This window comes from Uranotaenia lowii, unplaced genomic scaffold (assembly GCF_029784155.1).
Source record: "Uranotaenia lowii strain MFRU-FL unplaced genomic scaffold, ASM2978415v1 HiC_scaffold_444, whole genome shotgun sequence".
NCBI classification, from domain to species: domain Eukaryota; kingdom Metazoa; phylum Arthropoda; class Insecta; order Diptera; family Culicidae; genus Uranotaenia; species Uranotaenia lowii.
Window position 1 is genome coordinate 8,741 of NW_026598361.1, and position 20,862 is coordinate 29,602.

Genomic DNA, 20,862 nt, shown 5'->3' on the forward strand with positions numbered 1-20,862 from the left:
TATTAGAAGCTGCCATAGACGAGTTGCTTTTCGTTGCTCTTTGTTGTGGGACCTAGGAAAGCAAATATCTATCACTTTTATTTTTTAAATTTTCGACTTCTAAATTTCATTTTAGAAAAAAGACATAGATATTTTTTTTTCTTAGATGACACTACATGTCAATTATTTTGAAATCAATGTTTTTTGAATTTCATAATTTTCCAAAGAATGGCAAGTTGTCCAATTCTCGTTACCTTTACATTTAAGATAATTTATAAGTAAATTTGAGCACAGGAAGTACAACAAGAATAAACCTTTTTAAAACAAAGTTTTTCTCTAAAATATTTGAAAATGGAAATAATAAAACGAAATTTACTGCAGATGATTTAGATTTATTAGAAAGACAAGTGTAAAAAAGTAATACAACATTAACCTTACGAGAAACTAAATTATTTACCGATTCTCCAAATCACAAAGAGTAGGTCAATAAATACATTTGTTTAAGGAAACTAACTTACTCGGTAAAAATCTTTTACAAGGAACGAAGTTTTCGAAAAAGTAAGGGGAGTATCCAATAAATTAAGATTTTAAAGCTAAATTATAAAAATATAGATAAAAAGGTTTTTTTACCGAAACCTAAATGGGTTCATAGCAGATCCAAGAGAGGTTGATTGTGCCAATGTCCACGCCCTATCCTTTTTGTCTGTGGCATGGGGTTATCGTATACCGAATTTTGAAACGCTGCTAAAGCCCCGGCTAAGAGATTTTACTTTTGATTATTACCACAGAAATTATTGGAATTGCCGAATGTGTTTTGGGTGTGATGTTTGCTGCCTTTACTCATAGCAAAACAGAATCGCCGGTGTGACCCAGCGTTCCTCCTCCTGTTCCACCACCGCTTGCTCCATACGCCGACAGCATCTGCTCCAACATGAGCTGCTCGTGGCCAGGGGTCACAGCAGAAGCACCTTGATCTATCATAATGATCACATCGGACGGCAGAATCGATGAAGGTGGCGCAGGTTGCTGCTGCTGTTGGAACAACTGACGGTGCTGATCTTCCCGGATTATCGATGCTATGGAATGAATTTTGCGATGCGTATCCAGCGCTTCCTTCCGTAGGAACTGAGCATCGCAGTCGGTGCAACTGAACAGTTTATCAACGCGGTGGACGCGCTCGTGGCGCAAAAGTTTGTCTTTACGCGAGAACCGCTTTGAGCACTGCTTGCACTCGAACGGTTTGTGGTTCGAGTGTACGGCAATCAAATGTCGATCGAGTTCTCGCTTGCGGATGAACTTTTTGTCACAGGTGTGACACCGATAGTTCCGAGCGTCCGAATGAATCAGCTGATGGGTGTGGAGAGTATTTTTTGAGAGAAATTTCTTGGGACATTTTTGACAGGAATAGAGCTTTGTTTGCAGCGATGATGAACCACCAGCTGGAGTTGATTGTTGAAGCGTTACATTGGAAAAGTTAGACACGGCCGATATCGGTGCTGCGTTCGGAATACCTGGGTCTTCTTCCGCCGCAATCGGTTCAATCTCCTGGTAAGGGTTCAGGGAAATAACCATATTTTCTCCGTCGTACTCAGGCCAAGCTCCTTTTGAACCGATTAGAAGGCTATCAGTAGTGTGTGCGATATTTTGCGGATCCAACTGTCGCTGGAGCTGCTGCTTTAGTTGAGCTTTGGCAAAACATGTGCGCTGATGGCTGAGAAGTTTGTCCTTCCTAGCGTATGTGTTGTTACATTTGCTGCATGAGAACTGTTTACCTAAGGACATATGAATGTTTTGGTGCCGCAAAAGGTCAGCTTTGTTGGCGAATGATCTAAAACATAAAATAATAAAACCATAGCTTATACAGAGAATACAATAGAAGGAATACATTGCTACACTCACCTAGGGCAAGTACTGCATATGTGCGGTTTGAATCCGGAATGAATCCTCAAATGCTTGGTTAAGTTTGTGTTTCTGGAAAAGCTTTTGCCGCACTCTTCACACGCAAACGGTCGCACTCCACTATGTACAAATGTGTGCTTCTTGAGATCCGACCTCCGGTGGAAGCCTTTATTGCATTGAATACAAATGTAGGGCCGATCGATGCCGTGAATGCTCCGGATGTGTGATATCAACGAGCCTCGATTTACCGTCTTGAACTCGCAAAACGGACACCCAAACGGGGCGAGTATGTCGTGATCTTGCGTTTCATGAACGTAACAAGCGCTCGACAGGGCAAAGGCCACGTCACAGTACTTGCACATGTGGACTATTTTCTTCATTGGCCTATTCTCTTCCTCTGGAACATCTTCCGAAGAATCGTTTGTGTTTTCCATTTTCATATCTTCCGTGGTAATTTCGTCCATCACGAGCCGATCTTCAGGATCATCTTCGTCAGAAAATGCTTCCGGTACACTTTGGTTGGAACTCTCGTAATCTTTCATCGGATCAATTACGATTGTTTCCGGCAACTCTTCTTCGTCCTCCGGTCCAATATCATCCTGAGGGTCATCTTCTTGTTCCTCCCCCTCAAGCGAAACATCTTCAGGATCCTGTGACTTTTCATCTACAGTGCTTTCTTCTGTTTTTCTGTAAGACATTTCCGAGGTGGCTTCCAAAGATAGTATTGACATTTCTTGCGAGTTCCCACTGAATATCAACTGTCTCAATCTTCTATCATTTTGAATGCAATTCTCGCGGAATTCTGTACAGCTTTCGGTCTGAAGAAGACATTGACCACAAATTTGGGTTGGCAGAAGGTCGTTTTCATTAATCTAAAAAGGCAAAACTTTGTCGTACATTCGAAAATATAACCACAAAACACATCTTACCGCAACCTCGAAGAACCGATGGATCCTGGCATTTAGTGGCTCCCTGCCCTCGACTGCTAGTTCCGCATTAAAGACGCTAATAAGCTGACCATCTCCCCGGATCAAGCAAAGTCGACAGAAATCCATATCGAGGAAGGTGGCCGTCGATTCGTCCAACGGTAGCAAGTGGCCACTCTGCTGCTGGACCTGGATCACTTCCATCAGTAATCCAGGTCCGCCGCTCACCGTTTCAATGGCGAAGGCCATAACAAGCTGTAACGTACAGTCGGTTCCGAACTTTGAAACTACGGTCGGATGTAAACAAAACAATCACTTAGCAAAAGTCCAATCGGTAGAACATCTCTGATACTTACCTTCTGTTGTTTTTATCAATCGAACATGAATATTACTGTGTCGTTAAGTAGTAAAACCATCCTAAGCCATGATTACAAATTAAAATAACTTTAGAAAATCTGGATAAATTAAAAAATTGTAGAACGGTGGATACTTTTGGAAATCTTGGATCTTTTTTTTTTGTTGATGTTTGTATTCGACTACACTGAAATAAGTTTGTCGTTTGGTTTTAAATGCAAAACATTGCGCACACGTTTGAAACCCACTACGGAAAATTTTCCGGCGGCATGAAGAAGTAGGGTTAAAATCGAATAAGCCTCGCTGATAAAATTGAGCAAAAATGACAAATATGACCAAAATGACAAAAATGAGAAAAGTGACAAAAATGACAAAAATTACAAACATGACAAAAATTACAAAAATGACAAAAATGACAAAAATGACAAAACTGACAAAAATGACAAAAATGACAAAAATGACAAAAATGACAAAAATGACAAAAATGACAAAAATGACAAAAATGACAAAAATGACAAAAATGACAAAAATGACAAAAATGACAAAAATGACAAAAATGACAAAAATGACAAAAATGACAAAAATGACAAAAATGACAAAAATGACAAAAATGACAAAAATGACAAAAATGACAAAAATGACAAAAATGACAAAAATGACAAAAATGACAAAAAATGACAAAAATGACAAAAATGACAAAAATGACCCAAATGACCCAAATGACAAAAATTACAAAAATGTCAAAAATGACAAAAATGACAAAAATGACAAAAATGACAAAAATGACAAAAATGACAAAAATGACAAAAATGACAAAAATGACAAAAATGACAAAAATGACAAAAATGACAAAAATGACAAAAATGACAAAAATGACAAAAATGACAAAAATGACAAAAATGACAAAAATGACAAAAATGACAAAAATGACAAAAATGACAAAAATGACAAAAATGACAAAAATGACAAAAATGACAAAAATGACAAAAATGACAAAAATGACAAAAATGACAAAAATGGCAAAAATGACAAAAATGACAAAAATGACAAAAATGACAAAAATGACAAAAATGACAAAAATGACAAAAATGACAAAAATGACAAAAATGACAAAAATGACAAAAATGACAAAAATGACAAAAATGACAAAAATGACAAAAATGACAAAAATGACAAAAATGACAAAAATGACAAAAATGACAAAAATGACAAAAATGACAAAAATGACAAAAATGACAAAAATGACAAAAATGACAAAAATGACAAAAATGACAAAAATGACAAAAATGACAAAAATGACAAAAATGACAAAAATGACAAAAATGACAAAAATGACAAAAATGACAAAAATGACAAAAATGACAAAAATGACAAAAAAAGACAAAAATGACAGAAATGACATAAATGACATAAATGACAAAAATGACAAAAATGACAAAAATGACAAAAATGACAAAAATGACAAAAATGACAAAAATGACAAAAATGACAAAAATGACAAAAATGATAAAAATGACCAAAATGATCAAAATGACAAAAATGACAAAAATGACAAAAATGACAAAAATGACAAAAATGACAAAAATGACAAAAATGACAAAAATGACAAAAATGACAAAAATGACAAAAATGACAAAAATGACAAAAATGACAAAAATGACAAAAATGACAAAAATGACAAAAATGACAAAAATGACAAAAATGACAAAAATGACAAAAATGACAAAAATGACAAAAATGACAAAAATGACAAAAATGACAAAAATGACAAAAATGACAAAAATGACAAAAATGACAAAAATGACAAAAATGACAAAAATGACAAAAATGACAAAAATGACAAAAATGACAAAAATGACAAAAATGACAAAAATGACAAAAATGACAAAAATGACAAAAATGACAAAAATGACAAAAATGACAAAAATGACAAAAATGACAAAAATGACAAAAATGACAAAAATGACAAAAATGACAAAAATGACAAAAATGACAAAAATGACAAAAATGACAAAAATGACAAAAATGACAAAAATGACAAAAATGACAAAAATGACAAAAATGACAAAAATGACAAAAATGACAAAAATGACAAAAATGACAAAAATGACAAAAATGACAAAAATGACAAAAATGACAAAAATGACAAAAATGACAAAAATGACAAAAATGACAAAAATGACAAAAATGACAAAAATGACAAAAATGACAAAAATGACAAAAATGACAAAAATGACAAAAATGACAAAAATGACAAAAATGACAAAAATGACAAAAATGACAAAAATGACAAAAATGACAAAAATGACAAAAATGACAAAAATGACAAAAATGACAAAAATGACAAAAATGACAAAAATGACAAAAATGACAAAAACGACAAAAATGACAAAAATGACAAAAATGACAAAAATGACAAAAATGACAAAAATGACAAAAATGACAAAAATGACAAAAATGACAAAAATGACAAAAATGACAAAAATGACAAAAATGACAAAAATGACAAAAATGACAAAAATGACAAAAATGACAAAAATGACAAAAATGACAAAAATGACAAAAATGACAAAAATGACAAAAATGACAAAAATGACAAAAATGAAAAAAATGACAAAAATGACGAGAGTGACAAAAGTGACAAAAATTGCAAATTTTCCGCAATATTAGTTCTCATTTCACAGTTTGTAAGTTTCAGACAAAAAGAATTCTAAAATTAGGTCTACTACTCTAGAGTCATTGCATACTTTGAGGCGCAATTTTCTAGTTTTTAGATTAATACAGTATTTTTAAACTTTTTGAATAGTCAGGACCCTTCATCTAAAAACTGTAGGGGAGGATGAGGATACTTGATCACTGGGGATACTTGATTCCTTAGCTATATCTTACAAAGATCAAATGTTCTAGAAAAATGTGCCAAAATGAGCAAAATAACAATGCTTGTAGTTTAAAGTTTTTTAACAAAATAATTGTTTGAGTAATTGAACTTTGTTTGAAAAATTTCACAAAATGTAACTTGAAGATCTTGTTTCATCACTTTAAAATGTTCCTTACATGGGAAAATTATGAAAAAAATATTTGTTCCAATGTATCACTCGTTCGAGCGTAAAATGAACTTCATAATGTCATATTTTCAAAGCAATGGAAAACTCTCAACTTTTTTCAGAAAAATTTTACTAAAATATTGATTTTGGGTACAATTGATCCCCCTTTCAAACGGCATATTCTTCTTCTGAATTGATCGTTATGATTGATGATTACGAAATGACTAATAATATTTATCCAAAAACTAATATTTATCAAACAATTGTCTGAAGAAAAGAGCAAAAATAGTTAATTTTTTCTAAATTATAAAAAATAGCGCCTTTAAGTATGCAATGTTATTAGCGTTGAGACAAAGTTATAGAATTTTCTTCTTATGTCTGCTATAAATTGTGAAATGAGAACAAACATGATCAAAATAGTCATTTAAAATTCTATCTTGGGGTTTTGTTTGATTTTTATACAAGGATTAGGGCTTCCTGAATAAAAGATCAAGTTTTCTTCAATAGGGGATCAAGTCTCCCCTAACTTCAGAAAAATCGCAATTTTTATACTCCCACGAAAATGCTTCTAGTTCTTCAACGGGTTCAAGTATCGTTCTAATTTTTGGAGCATAGAAACTTGAAGTTACAAGCTGTCAGAAAATGTCAAAGACGGCGAGTTGCTAAATTTTTCCAAAAAGATATGGTGAAAATAAGAAAAGGGGATCAAGTATCCCCACTCTCCCCTAATGTAATTACAACATTAAGCTCATCTTATCGCAGCTTATTCTATAACCAATTAGTGAGATTAATCTGGCGAACTGGCTTGTTCAAGTTTTGAAATAAATATTCAGTGAGAATTTTATAATTTCTCAAGTAGGTGTGGAGGTGAAAAGTTTTAATTCTTGTAGCATACTAAAACGGACAAAAAACTTATGTGATCGATAACAATTCTTGATTCATGGTGTAGTAATTCGGATATGTTTAAAGAACATTTTTGAGTTTATTCTGTTACTATGTTGCCTTGATGCAATGGACAAATGCAATTTTGCTCACGTTCAATTCACATTTTTTGCTATATTTTTTTTCTCCACACGCGGTTATCAGATTTGCTTTGAATTATAAGATTAGCACCTTTTGTTTGGGCTTTTCTGAACATCGAGCGTCCGGTCACCTTTGGTCCCTCATTCATATCAAGGCAGCGCGCAGCTGTTAGACTGATTGATTGGACTCACCTGGCCGTGAAATTGGTCGGTTAAAAAGCTTAAAAGTTTTGAAGATGGTTTTTTGTACTCTCTGTCACTTTTTTGGCAAGTTTAATTCAATCAAGAAAATATCACCATAACTTCAATTTGTTTGAATTTCGTTCACAGATCTGGCATTCAAATATTACCTGTACGCATGGCTTGCTGGGATTAGTGTTTTAACTGCCCTCGCGCTGACGATCCGGTTAAGTCACCATGGTAGCAAATTGAATTACTATTTGAAGTATGCAGCTATTTTCTTCGGCTTGCAGGCGTTCACTTTTCTCTGGATTCCGTTCGCTTTGTTCCGGCCAGGAAATACTGTCAATTCCAGGTAATTTGTGTGTCGATCGAAGGGGAGAATAGATTATTTTAAACCAACGTTCTCGCTTCAGGATTCAGGCAACGATTATGTCCTATGGCACTTTACTTCTTCCAATTTCATGGGAATTTCGGAATGGTGATATCCTGAAAAACTCGAAGGGAGCAGTTTTCATGGTCAACCATCAATCGTTTCTGGATATATTGGGTGAGTTTTAATATTTTTTAAAGTCTTTAGTTTAACAAGTCTCAACTTAACATTAGAAATGAAAAAATCTGTTAAAATTATACAAATCTTCTGGAAATTTAGGTTTCTAGAAGTCAGGTTGTTTAAATTGCGTTAGATATGTCAACCATCCATTAAAAGTATGCCAAAAATTTCAAATTGAACAAGCAATCCGATCCTGAAGTTAATTGAAATTCACCAGCTCAGAGCCAATGGAATTAAAAATTCCATTATTGCTTTTAGACATTTCTGATTGAGATATTTAACTCGCGTTCAGCATAATATTAACCAGTGTGGGTCGGGGTGATCAGGATTGAAACTCTTAGAGTTCTAAGTGAGGTAGCTTTCAGAATCGAACGACCGATAGTCGGAATAGTTTTAGTTTAGTGTCACTAGTTAAGTACGGTTGACGTTCCAGGCTCAACCGCCTGATCATAAGTTGGGAGAAGAAAAAAACAAGTTTAACGATGTTCCACTCGCTCTTGGCCCAATCGTTACAATATTATCTGTACGCATGGCTTGCTGGTATCTGCATTTTTTCATTGCTTACTTTGGCGACCCGGGTCAGTTGTCATGGTACCAAAATAAACTATTATCTGAAGTTCGTTACTGTTTTATTCGGTTTGCAATCTTTCACCTTCCTGTGCATACCCTTTACGATGCTTAGGCCGGGCAATCCGCTGAATTCAAGGTATTTTTCTGAAATGATATGTGTATTACAATGTTTCAAGTCAACAAACTCACCGTAGAATTCAGGCCACAGTTCTGTCCTACGGAACTATGGTTCTGCCGATAACCTGGGAGTTCAGAAATGGTGTTATGTTGAAAGATGTGCGAGGTGCTGTAGTTATGTCTAATCATCAATCGATTTTGGATATTGGGTAAGTATACACGTGTGTTCCTCCAAACTTACATACATTGTATTCGATTAAGAAAAAAGATCTATAATTTTTAAAGATTTACGTAAATGGAGAACAAAATTGTGGAAGTGTCCTATTGTTCTGCTAACAATATTCACGTTTTTCACCCTACAGTCACCCAGTGGTTTGCATTATTTTTCAACTGTACAGTAGGAATTAGTTTCACGCTCGCGGGGGTTAAGCCTTTTATCACTGTTGTTGGGGGGGGTCCCTCAATTGTGTGCATTTTTAATCGCATTGACGTTCGTCCGTTGCATGTTGCAGATTTATTTTTGGTTCGGCCATTCAGTTATCAGTAGGACTGCATCGATTCTCCAGATTACGATCCTCTCGTACTTGTAGCGAAAGTGTCGAATACTTTCTTCAGTTCGAAGTGACTTTGCCCCATGAGCGGATGAGTTTGGTCGACAAATTTAAAATTCAACGGAATCATGGACGCTGTCGAATTTTTCGGTGTTTGTGTGAAATATTATGTGGCCGCTTGGCTTGCTGGGATCACAGTTGTGGTAGCGTTGGCCTTGGCAGTTCGTTTCAGTAACCATGGCAGCAAGTTCAACTATTACGTGAAATACATTTTGATATTTTTCGGACTGCAAATGTTTACACTGCTTTGTATGCCGATTTCGATGCTGTGGGCCAGAAAACCGAGTAATCCAAGGTCATTAAAATCCAGTGGTATAGGGAGCGTGAAGATTGTGACGGTCACACAAAATATTCTACAGATATTTTGATCTCAATTCGAATACCACGTACTACGTTTAAGACGTTTTTATCTTAGATCTCAGTTAACCCTTTATTACATACGAGCTCATTTACATATGTTTCGCAGAAGTTGTTTTTTTTCACAATTTTTAGCCTATTCGGTACTGTAAAAGATTTCAAACAGTTTTAAAGCCTCAAAAATTAAGTAGCAATTAAAACTAAAAAAGATCTTATTTTTCAAATAATTTAAACAATTAAAACTACCGAAAACAAAACAAATTTGCTTTTTAGCATAAATTGTTAAGTTATTTGCATTTACACATTTATTTTTCAACAGTGAAAGTCCATGCAGTAGAGGGTTAACTCATACGTACAGAAAAATAATTTTGATTTCTACTTCATATCACAATTACAAAGTTTATATCAAAATTTATTTCAATATAAAAAAACTTATTTTCCAGTATCATTTCGAATTCTTCTTATGCCACTGTTGATTAAACAACGAACAATTTTTTTTTTGCTGAACCTCAATTCTAACTTTTAGAACTCAGGCCACAATCCTTTCGTACGGAACTATGTTGCTTCCGATAACCTGGGAGTTGAGAAATGGGGACATCCTTAGGGACGCCAAAGGGGCAATCGTTATGGTTAACCATCAATCGTTTCTGGATATACTGGGTAAGTGAATGCATTTGCCGGCGGTTGAAAATTCTTGTGTTACTGAAAACGTTTTTTTTTTCAATGTATAGCTGAAATTTGTAGAAAAATTGGTTAAAGGAACCAAAGTGCATTTTGTTCAGCTCAAAAACGAAGTTTTTTTTTCGTACATACTTTCACAGTTCAAAACCATTTAGACATCTCAAGAAAGCTCGGGTGAAATTTGAATAGCATTTCCATTTTTTTAATTTTATTCAGTCAATATGAAACATTAAGAGGAAATATTTAATTAATACTAAAGCATGTTTCTTTTTCAACATGGGCTTGGCAATTGTTTTTGCAGTAAATACCTATATGGGGCCCTAAAGGGGTAAGAGGGTTAAATAAGGTTACCACCCAGCAAACCATTAAGCACTGTTTTAAGCCTCAAAAGAGACACATAACAGCATTTCAGTGTCAATAAGCTGTAAATAATATTAACAAATGCCAATAGGCCATGTGACACTCGAATTTCAAATAAGCCTCATATAAGCTAAGTGGGTAAATTTAAGTGCCAATAACGAGCTTGTGGTTGTCATTTTCACTAAAATGTCAACAAAAAATAAAAACTGTAACAAAAATAATGACAATTTTCAATCCAGCTATCTACATTTAATCAGAAAGAAGCAAATTGTACCATCGAAAATCGTGTTCGGAACCGAGAACGAAGATGCTCCAAGCTGCTTGATATTTGACTAGCCGGAGGACGACCGGTGGCTTGCCACAGAAGTTAAGGAACATCCGGATGGCCCTCGTTTGTATTCTCAACTCTGCAAGGGAATGGAATAGGTGCAATTTTGATCCGTCCGAGGAAAACCTGCCCCGTGTGTTAAACACTGTCTCCGAAGAGTACCGGTCGATGGCTCCCGTGAAAATCGTTTTCGGAATTGAGACGAAGGACAATAAAGATCTTATCGTATACGGTTTGGAGAATTTCGAGCAGCTCTATCTTCGAATAGCCGGTGGACAACCTGTGACTTGCCCTAGAAACTATGTAACATCTGGATGGCCTTTTTTTGCATGTTGTCAACTCTGGAAGAAAAAGAAATATGTGTTGGATCTGCTCGAAGAAAACCTGCCCCGTTTGTTGGACATTGTCTCCGAAGAGCTCCGGTCGACTGATCCTGAAGAAGCAGAGAAAATTTCCAAGCAATCGTGTATTCAAAAAGTGAATCTTTTCGTATGACTAGGTATAGTGTGAGTGTGAGTTAAATGATGTGTAAACCGGGGAATAAATCTATAATAAAACAATCAAAATTTCAAAACAACTACTGCTGTTTTTTTCTTTCTTCGTTGTAATTCAAGGGCATCAAGCCTAGAACTAATTTTAAATAGGCAATATTTTCCAAGTTTGATGCCATGGATGAGATGGCTCATACAGCAAAGGCGCTGCAAATAGCAAAATCAGGAGTTCGACTCCCCGTTTCATCAGCAGCATGTGCATCGCTCGACAAAAAAAATCATCAACTGTAGTTGCAGGGGGAGGGAGACAGAAAATGGGATAGCTCAAGAGGGAAACAGACAAATTTTTATTTTTTTTTAAATCCAGTGGGTTGTACCCACTGACAAAATATTTTGACATTTCCCTATAAGCCGTATATCGGTCGAATTGCAGGCCAAAATCGGCTTTTGATCAGCCCTTGAGTGGTACACAGAACTATTTGACTCAGTTAACCTTTTTCTATATCCCACTATAATGCCAACTTAGAACCATTTAACATGGCTTATTGGTTACTTGGGCAGATTGCCCGCTTTTACCCAGACTTGCCCGGATATTTAATATATTAAATGCTTGGTATGTCTGTATGTGCTCAATGGACGCAAACTCTGCTGAACAGATCGACGTGAAAATCGGCGTGAGAAGTTTTTGAGTCTGGGAATGATTCCCTCTAGAAGCCCCTCCTACTCCTAGAAAGGGGGCCAGCATACATCCCAGCAAACATAACATCGCATTAGAAATGTCAGCTCAACTCGTTAACAATGTTAATGCGAATCGTAATTCCAACCAAACCAAGTAAATGATCGTAAAAATGGTTAGTATATGACAAATGGTCGTATATGACAAAAGTCCGCCATGTTTGCAAATTTGTCTCCCGCGTGCGGGATTCAAATGAGAAAACAACCTTGTTGTTCTCTTTGCGATAAGCAGTGCAACCAGATTTCTAAAAATCAGAGGTCCATTTGGATAAACTGGCCAATGAGAGAAGCAGCAAATATTGTCGCTGGCAACGGTTTGTATGCATTGAGAGCAAAACTTGCGCTCTCTCGCATACTTTTAGGATGTAGGGTAAAAGGTGTTGTATATCGTCCAATTTATACAACTCTTATCGCTTAAGCCAGAAGTTAAAAATATGTATGTATATTGCCTCCACTTTAGTACGTAAATGCTGTTTTTTCGAGTTATATAAGATGACTTTATAATGTATATGAAACGTATAGCAAAGTTGTTTGAGAAATATACCTACAAAAATGTTTGCTGGGATATTTTAGATAGTATTCAGTTTAACTCGGGTTTTTTGTAGGAAAGTTTTAACAAAATTATTAAGCAAATGTTCTTTGTGAAGAGAAGAAGCATTTTTGTTAAGAAAGTTATGTGGTTTAATTAATCGGTTAATCGGTTAAAAATTGTCGACATCATACTAGTAATTAACATTTAATCAACAAGCCAAATTTTTTTGATGTAGGCCAAATTTTTTTGATGTAAGGAAGAACAATTTTCTCCAGGAGAGGCATGCTTAGAGCAAGTTCACTGGTGTTGGGAAAAAGTGGTAGAAATTTTGACATTTTGAAAATTTTATCATGCAAAAATGTTTCCAAGATCCTTAGGCGTTGTATTTTTTTACAACACGGTTTCTATTTCAGCCGTATGTGATAGAAATATTGCTATTTTTGCATCAAAATGCTTTTGTATGGCGAAATTTTCAAAATGTGCAAAAAGTGACAAAATTTCTACCACTTTTTCCCAACACCAGTGAACTTAATCTTATGTTGGTAAACAAACTCATTGAGAGCCCCGCTCACTCCTTGACTACTTACTGTGAAAGTGTTTTCAGGTTTTTATCGCCGTCATAACTATGTTATAATATTTTAATGGCATTTCGGCGAGATGAACTCTAGTAGAACGAAATTGAAAGATAGGAAATGATAGGTGGATAGTTAAAGCTAGGGCACTTTTGGAGAAGAAACATTGAAAGGTGGTTTTGAAAATGTAAGTCTAGGGCATGTGGGAGAAAGCTCAAACTAATCGGTTGAATTCTTTATGGGAGGCGAAGCAATCGCAGCTCCCATACAGAATCAACCCGATGGATTAGATGTGTACCTACACACCTAATCGAGCTATAACTTACTGTGAAAGTCGGTGAACCTCGTGTTTCAAAAAACCTTGCTCCCAACAAAGGCAAATGTATGCAGCTTGAGAAACCAGTTCACTATGGCTTCACGTGGAGTTCATGTTAGATTTATTCGAAAAAAAAAAAACAAAATAATGTTGAACTCATTCATGGGCATAAATGATGCGCTACATCGAATCTAATAATATCGTATTAAGAATCCATGGTAAACTAATCTTTTTAACCCTCAACCGTCCTTGAAATTTTTACCCGTTCCAGTAGAATGAGTCGATTTGGGGTCATTTTGGAATTTATTAAACGCTGGGGTCTAAAAAACTTCGTTTTGGTTCAAAACTCATCCATGATTTTTTTTTGCAAAATTTTTAAGGAACGTTTACATGAGTGGTTAAATTTTTAATTTTGTATGGGAAAATTGAATGTTTTGTACTGAAAAATTACCATAATTTTTCTGTCGTACCGAGCCTGCTAATGGTTTTCGTGCCAATTTAGAAATTTTCTAAAGGAAATTTTCCGCTGAACAACTTTGTCGGAGTCCGACTTTCTAGCGAAGTATTGCAAGGAAAGCAGTCATGTACGTATATTATCTATATATATAAAAAGCAATTTCTGTGGGTTTGTTTGTTTGTTTGTTTGTTTGTTTGTTTGTTTGTTTGTTTGTTTGTTTGTTTGTCCTCTATAGACTCAACCGTCTTAAGAGCTAGACAGCTGAAATTTTGGCATGTATGTTCATTAGGACTAGGAATGATGAAAAATGTTTTCGGATTTTCGGATGACCCCTTCTGAAGGGGGTCGTCCATACAAGACAAATATTGTTTTCGCGATATTGAAGTTATTTTTCGTCGGATTGTGATGAAAATTTGCACATGAGGGTTTTGAGAGATGGCCAATCGATTTCAAAAATTGCATTTTGGGTCAGGGGTCGGCAAAAGGGGTCGTCCATATCAACTGTTTATTGTTTTTGCGATATTGGCGATATTATACATCAGATTGAGATGAAACTTTGCACATGGTAGTTTTGAATGACGAGCAATCAATTCGAGATGCTGAATGCAGAGTCAGGGGTCGTCCAAAGGGGTCGTCCAAAGGGGTCGTCCAAATGGGTCGTCCATATTAACTTTCAATATTTTAGTGATATTGACGTTTTCATACATCGGATTGGGATGAAAATTTGCACATAGGAGTTATTAGGGACAAACAATAGATTTCACTTATCCAAATTAAAGCCAGGGGTCGGCCAAAGGGGTCGTCCATATTAACAATTCACTGTTAATGCGATATTGTAGTTATTATTCAACGGATTCAGATGAAAATGGGCACACGAGAGATTTGAGGGACGGGTAATCGATTTCAGGTATTAAATTCAGTGTAAGGGTCGGCAAAGGGGATCGTCCATATTAACCTTTCCATATTTTTTGCAATACCGTCGTTATTATACATAGGATTGAGATGAAAACTTGCACACGGTTGTTTTCAGGGACGAGCAATCGATTTCAGATGTCAAATGTTTTGCCAGGGGTCGACGAAAGGGGTCGTCCACATTAATTCAATTTCCACTGTTTTTGGCAATATTGACGTTATAAGGCAATGGATTGCTTAGGAAATTTGCACACGGGAGTTTTGAGGGAAGGGTAATCGATTTTAGATATCAAAGATTGTATAAGGATCACCAAAAGGGGTTTATTTTTTTGGCAATAGCTGCGTTGTTATGCAACGATCGAGCCGAAATTTATACACGGGGGTTTTCGCCACGGTCAATTGATTCATGATTTCAAATTAAGTAGCAGAAGTCAGAAAAGTGATCGTCTAATATTTTTGCGATTATTACTCAACAATGCATCTGGAAATTGTTTGGCAATTGACTTTCATAAAAACTGTTCATAATATATTCCAAGTTTAAAGCGAAACGGAGTTCGTATGGGATCAGCTAGTTAATTATATATTTTTAAAATTTTTAAAGATTATGACCACAAAAAATGTAAAAAGTGGCGTAAAACCGTACTTTTCAATCAAATTTTGGAAAGAGTACTGGAAAGTTGACATAATTTGGCATATTTTCTGCATTTTTAGATTATTAAAATCCGAAACACAGAATTTCTTGCGTTAATATACTGTTTTTCGTATTTAGAAAATCTTAAGATGCAAAATTGTGCCAAATTACGTTAACTGGTTTTGACTAAAGTATTGTTTTCACACCACTTTTTTACATTTTTTGTGGATATGATCTTAAAAAATTTCAAAAAAAATATACTTATGTCCAACGTATAGCTTCTTACTTCAGCTTTCTTGGGTGTTTTTTATTAGCATTCCGTAGCGGATTTACAGTTTTTTTTCGAAGCATGTTTTTCGGACTTTTTTTTCTTAGACTTTGAATAACGGTAAACTGAAGAGTTTTTGGTGAATACTGTTATATCATTTGAGTTATGTTACAAGGTTTCCAAAACTATAAATTTTGTAAAATTCATTTGAGAAAAAAGAGACATATAGCGGTTTTAAGCGAGGATTGTCAAATTTACAATATAGGTCTGATTAGGGAGTTTTTTTTCTGGGCTTTCAGGGTACGTCCATAAATAAAGTAATGATGCAAAATTAAAGGTTTCGTGAATTAATTGAGGGTCTTCGAAGATATTGTATTATTTGGATGCACCCGAAGAAAGTTACAAGCCGCCAAACTTCCAATAGTGTCATATTGACACTCAAGAGCGAACTAGGGTTAAACTGATGTCCTGGAGTACCGTTAATTTGGGGAACATTGTTCACTTTTTTAATAAATTTTCGAATATTTTTGAAGGAGTTGCTTTTTAGCAATCTTTGAAAGTTTTAAATTGCTTAGAGCAAGTTCATCCTGTTGGGAAAAATTTGTAAAAATTTTGACACCTTTACCTTTGCAAAAATGTTTTCAAGATCTTTGGGCGTTGAGTTTTTTTACAACACTGTTTCTATTTCAGCCGTATGTGATAGAAATCGAGCTTTTTTGCAATACGTTTTTGCGTGGTAAAGTTACTAAAATGTACTACAACTTGTAGTCTACAAGTGTCAAATTTCCTATCACTTTTTCCCAACACGAGTGAACTTGCTCTTACTGAGGTAAGGAATATAAAGCTTGATCGTTGATAGCAGATTTTCGTAGATGATGGAAAGAATTAAAGAAACATGAGGTATCAAAGAACGAAAGAATATAAGCCGTTAATATCATGAATTTTTCGAAAAAGATACAACGGCTCACCGGCAGGACTTGAACCTGCAATCTCCGCTTCAGTACAATGGTGCGTTAGCCAATTCCACAACGGAGAACGTAATGAAATCGGCGAACACGAGCAATCGAGCTCTGCCGATCAACTCCTGGACCTTCTATCGAAACACCATGTATATCCCGCATGTGTTCTTTCCCACTATTGATCTTTCTTGTTTCTCTAACCCCACCCATCGACTCGGGATTTTAGCAAAATATTCAAACGTCATTAGTGGCCATAACTAAATGTTTAATCATAAAATAACACATCGCTCACGATTTTTATAATACAAAACATAGTTTTATTCAGTTTAAGGAGAGGCATGGGATTCATTAGAGAAATCTTTTTTTTGATAAGATATTTCAAAGTTTTCATAAATGAATATGTTGCATTGCAACGCACACAGGGTTTAACCTGCAGGAAAAATTTTGGCAAGCTAATTTAAAAAAAAACACGCTTTTAAGTTGTTGTGTTTTGCTATCTCCCATACAATTTTCAAAAATTTATATTCTTCTGTCGACTATTGAAATTGTTTATAAAATTCCAAAAATCTGAACAAATTATTTACCATAGTTTGAAGTACGAAGAATCGTCCTGATTAGCTAAAAATCGATCATTTTTGCTGTTATACCTTTTTGGCTCTGAATCATATCTTAATTTGATTTTAAAAAGACATCTAAACAAGTATTAAACAACTAAGACAACTAAACAAAGCATAACTCATTAAAGCGAAAAAACATTTTTGAATTTCGCAATATGTTTCAATACAATTTTGCAATTTTCTAACTAAATTTTTGTCGATTAAATGCAGGAAAGGTTTATTTTATGATTGAATAAAAACAGTGGTTAGAAAAAATAAAGAGAAATAAATTAATTTTATTTCTGCTTAATATTTTGCATGTCAACTCTAATATTCTTCACCCAAACAATAGCTTCAGAAGACAAAATATGCATCATAAGCGTTATACACTGTCTCAAGAAGACCCAGCTAACATAAAACCGTAATAGAAACGATAATCCAAATCGACTAATAAGATATTTTCAATAATCATCGCACACAGAAAAAAATTTTTGACTATTACGTGTCACTGAAACTGCAACCTTTTAAATAAATCAACCTGTAATCAACAAAACCTGTAATTTTAAATTGTTTTCCTTGAAATAAAACGAAGATTCATTTATTATTACAGCAAATGTCCTGTAAAAGAGTTGTAAACTGAAAATTAAATGTCACATTATTTGTTTTTCGACCTGTTAAATTGCGGTAAATGACCTGCTCCTTTTTGTTACAGGACATTTGCGTAATTTTACAGGAAATAATTTTTGCTGTGTAAACACGTTGGTATTGAGTGATTTTCTATCATTCATTAACGACAAGCTTTGCCCAATAAAAAAAAAGAATCGGATAGCAGTTTAGTCAACTCGTAAATATGTCTCCAAAGTTGAAAATATGCTAATTCGACATTAACGATTAAAAAAAAAACGAACACAAACACATACAGGATCTCAATGAAACTTAATGTTTCCTCGAAGAGATTCCTTTCACTTAACTCTAAGCGTACATCTTTCGAGGATATGATGGCTAGCATCTTACAAATGCTAAAACCACCAACCCACAGAAAGTGTACTATGTATGCCGTGACCGGAATTTGATCTCATGACCGTTGGCTTAGAAGACTGGAAGGCTATCCTCTACGACACGGGCTGCGGCGAACTACCCTTTCTTCCTTGGACCGGTTCGCTAAAAGAAAATCTCACCTATAGAGCTATAGCGTGGATCATATCAACTGATGAGTTGGCATCGTGGTAAGACATTGGACAGCGAACTCAGAGGACTGGAGTTCAAATTTCGGTCGAGGAATTTTTTTTTCGTTTTACTCATATTACTTAAAATCGTTTATTTAGCTTTTTGTGGGGATATCGAATCGTTGGAATCTTATCATTGTAGATATATCGCCTCCACTTCTGTAGCTACATATGCCATTTTGGTAAGTTTAATACAATCTTTTCATCTGGTATATTTGTTTGAATAATTCTGTTGTTCCTGTGAAATACCTTCTTAAATGTTTGCTGGGGAGCTTAAATTGGTAAGGATTTCAATGCATTTGTTTTGAATGAGGTTGAAGAAACATTATTTAACAATATTTTTTCAGTAAGAAATTTGAGATGATTTTTAGTTTTTTAGTTACATAGTGACAAAAAAAATTCCCGTACTTTTTAAAAACCCTTCAAAACCGTGACCCTGTTCAGTAAAAATTGAGCTACTTGAACAACTAAAAAACATTTTTTGGAACCTTGCCAACAACATAAAAAAAATCATGATGTAATCTAAATTCCCTCATATGATCTCAATACATTTCTTTAGTCAGTTGCGAATGCCTCCAACTATGCTCTCTGGAATTTGTTCCGTAAATGTCATTTCAGACCCTATCTTAGGGTCTTTAAATAAAAAAAAAGACCCTATCAGGTGTTATTATTTTGAATGTTTGTGTTTTTTTGGAATGTTCTACATTCAAATAGAAGGTTCGAATCATACTTTGGAATGTTGTTTTTGAAATTCGATGATTAATTTTTTTCAATACATTTATTGCCATGCTAATGAATAGCTACTGACTGATTTTTTAATTGACCAACGAATCCAGCAGCTGTAGTTTCCTTATCAATTTTATCCAAATATAGACACGAATGCAGGACTGCAACAGAACTAAGATTTGCGTGCACCTCGGCTGATAACATTGAAGATTGATAAAGCTTAAGCTTCGAATGAAACGAAATGTGCATAATAATTAATCTACTGATTACGTTCGGTCAAAGCGCATTTTTATACCTATCTGGATTGATTTTTTATTCCATTCTTAATCGCATGTAACCTGCGTTTGCTTCCGACAGATTGAATAATCAGTTTATATCTTCGGTTCAATTTAAAAAAAAAAATGTTTGTAACGCTTAGTTGGAGTTGAATACTATAGATCACGATTAATGACTATTTGAGCGAACACCAAAAACAATTCTTGGTAAACTTTAACGATATGCAATGAGTTTTTGAAGATCATTTCGATTTCATTCTAATTTAACGTCACCATTAATTTAAAACAAGAAAATGTAGAAACAACTTTCAGTTTTTCGTGATTAAACTTAATTTAGTGAACTCTTTACATTTTCTTCACCTCACACGCAGGCCTGTTCGTGATATGGAACACCCTGAAGGATCTGCTGACGATCGCCAAGCGTGAAATCCTCTATCTGGTTCCGTTTGGTCCGGCGGCTTGGCTGGCTGGGGTGGTCTTCATCAATCGTAAGAATCCGGCCTCGGCGATCGCCACCATGAACAGCTGCAAGAAGCGCATGATCGAGGAGGGCTTCAAGATGTACATGTATCCGGAGGGCACCCGACATCCTGGCCGGGGAATGCTCCCGTTTAAGAAGGGTGGCTTCCACACGGCCATCGAAACGGGACTGCCCGTAATTCCGATCGTCTACTCGCCGATGTACTTCATCGACGATAAGAAGCGCATGTTCAAGCCGGGTCACGTGATCGCAACGGTGCTAGATCCGATACCGACCAAGGGACTGACGAAGGACGATGTAGACGATCTGGTGGAGCGGACGAGAAACGCTATGCTGGCGGAGTATGAGAAACTCTGCGCGGAAATCGATACCAATCTGAAAAATCCCGCATGGGTGAATCAGAAACGTCCCCGGTTGAAGATCGTTGATAGTAAAAAGACGTATTAAGAGATTAAATTGGTTGGAGTTTTATTCTCAAAGGAATCGAAATCCTTCTAATTGGGCGCACAAGAAAGTTGGACACAGTCCATCAGATCAATCAGTAAAACCAAGTTCAAGAAATATTCAAGAGAAAATGAAATTTCAGAATAAAATTTTTTGAGGATTTTTTTCGATCTTAACATCTATTTGCATGACTCAAAAATTCAAAAATTTGATTCAGTAGAATTCTTGCTTCCTCAATACTTCTTTTAAAGTTTATAAAC

At 35.2% G+C, this 20,862-nt stretch overlaps 2 protein-coding genes across 2 annotated transcripts; one reads left to right on the forward strand and one right to left on the reverse strand.

Moving 5' to 3' along the window:
• Positions 1-357: 357 nt before the first annotated feature.
• On the reverse strand, positions 358-3,087 carry LOC129760109 (zinc finger protein 271-like). Its single transcript, XM_055757693.1, has 3 exons — positions 2,808-3,087; positions 1,879-2,750; positions 358-1,807 (listed from the first exon to the last, which is right to left on the reverse strand). Exons 1-3 carry the CDS (start codon positions 3,051-3,053, stop codon positions 820-822), a joined length of 2,106 nt encoding a protein of 701 aa, XP_055613668.1. The 5' UTR covers positions 3,054-3,087; the 3' UTR covers positions 358-819.
• Positions 3,088-8,752: 5,665 nt separating this feature from the next.
• On the forward strand, positions 8,753-20,655 carry LOC129760110 (1-acyl-sn-glycerol-3-phosphate acyltransferase beta-like). Its single transcript, XM_055757694.1, has 3 exons — positions 8,753-8,853; positions 10,139-10,272; positions 20,049-20,655. The coding sequence occupies exons 1-3, from the start codon at positions 8,753-8,755 to the stop codon at positions 20,603-20,605; spliced, it is 792 nt and encodes a 263-aa protein (XP_055613669.1). The 3' UTR covers positions 20,606-20,655.
• Positions 20,656-20,862: the final 207 nt, after the last annotated feature.

Coding starts and splice junctions, on each gene's coding strand:
- LOC129760110 (XM_055757694.1), top strand. CDS start 8,753: ATGGTTCTGCCGATAACCTGGGAGTTCAGAAATGGTGTTATGTTGAAA. Junction 8,854..10,138: donor CAATCGATTTTGGATATTGG/GTAAGTATACAC, acceptor TCTAACTTTTAG/AACTCAGGCCACAATCCTTT. Junction 10,273..20,048: donor ATCGTTTCTGGATATACTGG/GTAAGTGAATGC, acceptor CCTCACACGCAG/GCCTGTTCGTGATATGGAAC.
- LOC129760109 (XM_055757693.1), bottom strand. CDS start 3,053: ATGGCCTTCGCCATTGAAACGGTGAGCGGCGGACCTGGATTACTGATG. Junction 2,751..2,807: donor ATCGGTTCTTCGAGGTTGCG/GTAAGATGTGTT, acceptor TTGCCTTTTTAG/ATTAATGAAAACGACCTTCT. Junction 1,808..1,878: donor ATATGCAGTACTTGCCCTAG/GTGAGTGTAGCA, acceptor TTTATGTTTTAG/ATCATTCGCCAACAAAGCTG.